The sequence below is a fragment of the Myotis brandtii genome, unplaced genomic scaffold, assembly GCF_000412655.1.
Source record: "Myotis brandtii unplaced genomic scaffold, ASM41265v1 scaffold691, whole genome shotgun sequence".
NCBI classification, from domain to species: Eukaryota; Metazoa; Chordata; class Mammalia; order Chiroptera; family Vespertilionidae; genus Myotis; species Myotis brandtii.
Window position 1 is genome coordinate 283,749 of NW_005370704.1, and position 3,482 is coordinate 287,230.

General features: G+C 68.2%; 1 protein-coding gene across 1 annotated transcript in view; it reads right to left on the reverse strand.

Annotated features, from left to right (window-relative positions):
* Positions 1–3,482, reverse strand: part of KCNT1 (potassium channel, sodium activated subfamily T, member 1) — a 43,966-nt gene that overhangs the window by 24,341 nt on the left and 16,143 nt on the right. Inside the window, exons 12-17 of the mRNA XM_014529664.1 lie at positions 3,256–3,436; positions 3,004–3,140; positions 2,116–2,185; positions 1,379–1,514; positions 977–1,086; positions 6–418 (exon numbers count right to left, since the gene is read on the reverse strand). Coding sequence (XP_014385150.1) covers positions 6–418; positions 977–1,086; positions 1,379–1,514; positions 2,116–2,185; positions 3,004–3,140; positions 3,256–3,436 — 1,047 coding nt within the window. The remainder of the gene's footprint in view (positions 1–5; positions 419–976; positions 1,087–1,378; positions 1,515–2,115; positions 2,186–3,003; positions 3,141–3,255; positions 3,437–3,482) is intronic.

A 3,482-nucleotide genomic window follows, 5' to 3' on the forward strand; every position in this document is an offset into this window, starting at 1 on the left:
CCGAGGCCCCGCCCGCCTCCTCCTGCTTGAAGGTGAAGGCCGAGTTCTCCTCCTTCGTGATGTTGATGTAGAAGCAGGTGTCGGAGGCCGCCAGCGAGTGCCGCGGGCCGGGGTTCAGCAGGATGCTCTTGTTCTCCTCCCGCTTCAGCCCGATGAGGCACACGCCGTACCTGGGGGGCGTGGCTCGTGGGCTCCACCCACAACGTCTGGGGGCGTGGCCGACGGGGCCCACCAATACCGTACGGGGGCGTGGCTCCTCGGGGCCCACCCACACCAGAGGGGCGTGGCTTGAAAAGGCCCCACCCACACCGCAGGGACGTGGCTCCCTGGGCCCCACCCACACTGCACAGGGGGCGTGGCTTGAAAAGGCCCCACCCACACTGCACAGGGGGCGTGGCTTGAAAAGGCCCCACCCACACTGCACAGGGGGCGTGGCTTGAAAAGGCCCCACCCACACTGCACAGGGGGCGTGGCTTGAAAAGGCCCCACCCACACTGCACAGGGGGCGTGGCTTGAAAAGGCCCCACCCACACTGCACAGGGGGCGTGGCTTGAAAAGGCCCCACCCACACTGCACAGGGGGCGTGGCTTGAAAAGGCCCCACCCACACCGCAGGGACGTGGCTCCCTGGGCCCCACCCACACTGCACAGGGGGCGTGGCTTGAAAAGGCCCCACCCACACTGCACAGGGGGCGTGGCTTGAAAAGGCCCCACCCACACTGCACAGGGGGCGTGGCTTGAAAAGGCCCCACCCACACTGCACAGGGGGCGTGGCTTGAAAAGGCCCCACCCACACTGCACAGGGGGCGTGGCTTGAAAAGGCCCCACCCACACTGCACAGGGGGCGTGGCTTGAAAAGGCCCCACCCACACTGCACAGGGGGCGTGGCTTGAAAAGGCCCCACCCACACCGCGCCCCTCTCCTCCCAGGCCTCCCCACCACCCCTCGTCCCCCGGGCGGCAGGTGGGCGGCACTCACTGGCCACGGGACGTGTGCACCAGCAGGGTGATGAGGGTGGACGTGGCCGGGCAGATGCAGTTCAGGGCCAGCATGGCGTACTTGCACTCCTCCTCACACACCACGTGGTCTGCGGGCAGATGGTCGGTGGACGCCCCCCAGCCCCCTCTGCGCCACAATCCCCTGCTCACCTGCCCCCCAGGTGCCCCCCTCAGACACGCCCACGAGATGCTCAGCAGATGTCCCTGCCCTCCCCCGCCCTGGGCTCCTGCCCTCACTGACCCCAGCCCCTGCGGCAGGCCTGCACGGGGTCCCTGCCCAGGGGATGGGTGCCCGCTGCCCCCCAGCCGTGGCTCGGCGTGCTCCAGCCCCCCAGTCCTGGGAGGAACACACGTGGTGCACACATGGCCCCACGCCAGTACCTGCGAACTTGACATGAAACTTGTTCTCAGGCTTGAGGATCTGCACGTAGAGGGGGCAGTTGGGGGCAAAGTCCTTCACGGCCCAGGCTCGCAGGATGGTCTGGTGGTCCTGGGGGCCGAGAGGGTGTGGTCGACCCTGACCCAGACCCGGACCCCTCCCTGCCTGGCTGGGCCTCGGAAGCCTGAAGGGTCACTTGGCTAGTTTTTAAAAGCTGTAAACACAAGGATTTTTAGGGGGCACCAAGAGGTTTCAGGGTCACGGCTGGCCTCCCCTGCCTGGGCCCTGCCCCAGGGCTGCTCAGGTCCCATAACGAGCCCAGGCCCCTGTCAGGGGGATCCCAGCCTGGTCTCCCCCAAAGAAAGGACAGCAGCCTGCTCTGTCCCAGGGCTCAGCTGGGATCCCGCCCCCCCCCAAGATACTGCAAACCAAACACACCTTCTCCCCAAAACCAGGCCCTGCCAGCCGGCACTGGGTCCAAGTGCAGCTCTCCTGGCCACCACGCCCCCCCCGGCCACCGCACCCCCTTGCTCTAGATGGGCCCGGCCTGGAGTCCTCAGCTCGCCCCCACTTGGCTGCTCAGGGTCCCCAGCACCTGCGTCCTGAGTGGGCCTGGCGTCCGCAGCCGGGCCCGCACCTGTGATCTCCCCCCACAGCACCCACCTCTGGATGAGACCTCTGCCGGCTGCACACGCCCCTCTCCTCCCAGGCCTCCCCACCACCCCTCGTCCCCCCGGGCGGCAGGTGGGCGGCACTCACTGGCCACGGGACGTGTGCACCAGCAGGGGCAGGCCTCCCCGTTGTCCATCCTGCAGAGCACAGACCGGAGCTGGCCCGGACCCGCCACACGCCCTTGGCCGTCAGGGGCTCAGGGCAGAGGCTGGAAGGGGTGGGCCCGTCGAGACCCCACCTCTCTGTGCTAACAACGTGCTGTCGGGGCCCTGACCGCCGTGGGCACCATCCTCCGTGTCCCCACTCACCCAGGCGGGGCTGGGGTGCACAGAGGGGAACACATGTTGGCAAAGACGCTGGACCCCGACCAGCGGCCTATCCCCTCCTGGGGTGAGCTGCCCAAGTCTCGCAACCTGTACCCAGTTCCACCTCCCCCGCCCCCCACAGCCCTGAGGACCCCTGGCTGCAGAGGGGCCCAGGACAGGGGAGGTCAGAGGCCCGGCCCTCCCCACCGATCACCAGGAACCTGCTGGTCTCTGGCAGCCACTGTCTCTCCCTTGGGCCTGGAGCTGGGCGTGGACCACCCGGGAGCCTGTGCCCGGCTGCCACACCTCTGGGCAGGGGCTTGGTTCCTGTGCCCATTTTATTGGTGAGACGGGAGGGGGCCGGGGCCTCCCCTCAACCCACATGTCCCCACGAAGGATGTGTCAGATCCTGGAAGTCCCAGAACAGGCACAGGCACATTCTGGAAAGTTCCATTTAAGAACCCAATCTTACCTCAAGTCACCCTGTCAGCTTGCCTTTAAAGACACCCGCCCACAGCCACCTCGTCCCCCAGGCACCGCGGGGACGCCCCACCCCGTCTCCTCTGAGCCCCTCCTGGAACCTGAGAGGAACCGTCCCCCGGGCGCCAGGCGAGGAGACGGGCTGGGGCCTGCGGCGGGCGGGGGCTCACTTGGCTCGCATGAGGTCCTGGTCCTTGAGCGCCGAGCCCTGGAGGTAGATGACGCGCTGGGCCCACAGGGGGATCTGCAGGACCCTGCGGACCTGGATGTCCATGTCCGTGGGGCACAGGATGACCACGTAATAGTCCTGCGGGCGGCGTGGGGGTGAGCCCGGCCCTGCCAGCCCAGCTGTCCCCTCCTCACTGGCCACCCTGGGACCCCCAGGCCCACCCCAGGGTGGGGGCCCCCCGGGCGGGACGCACCTGGAGCCGGGGGTGGGCGTAGAACTCGTTGAGGAAGTCCATGAGCAGGTCGATCTTGAGGGAGCTGACGCACAGCACCACGTGCTTCTCGGTCTGGGCCCGGTGGCGGCTGTAGTTGCCCCCCGACTTCTGCCGCTCCATCCACAGGTAGACCAGCTCCTCGCACTGCAGGGGGAGCAGGTGAGCGCCAGTGGCCTGGGCCCAGGGGACTGGGAGGGCCCTCGAGG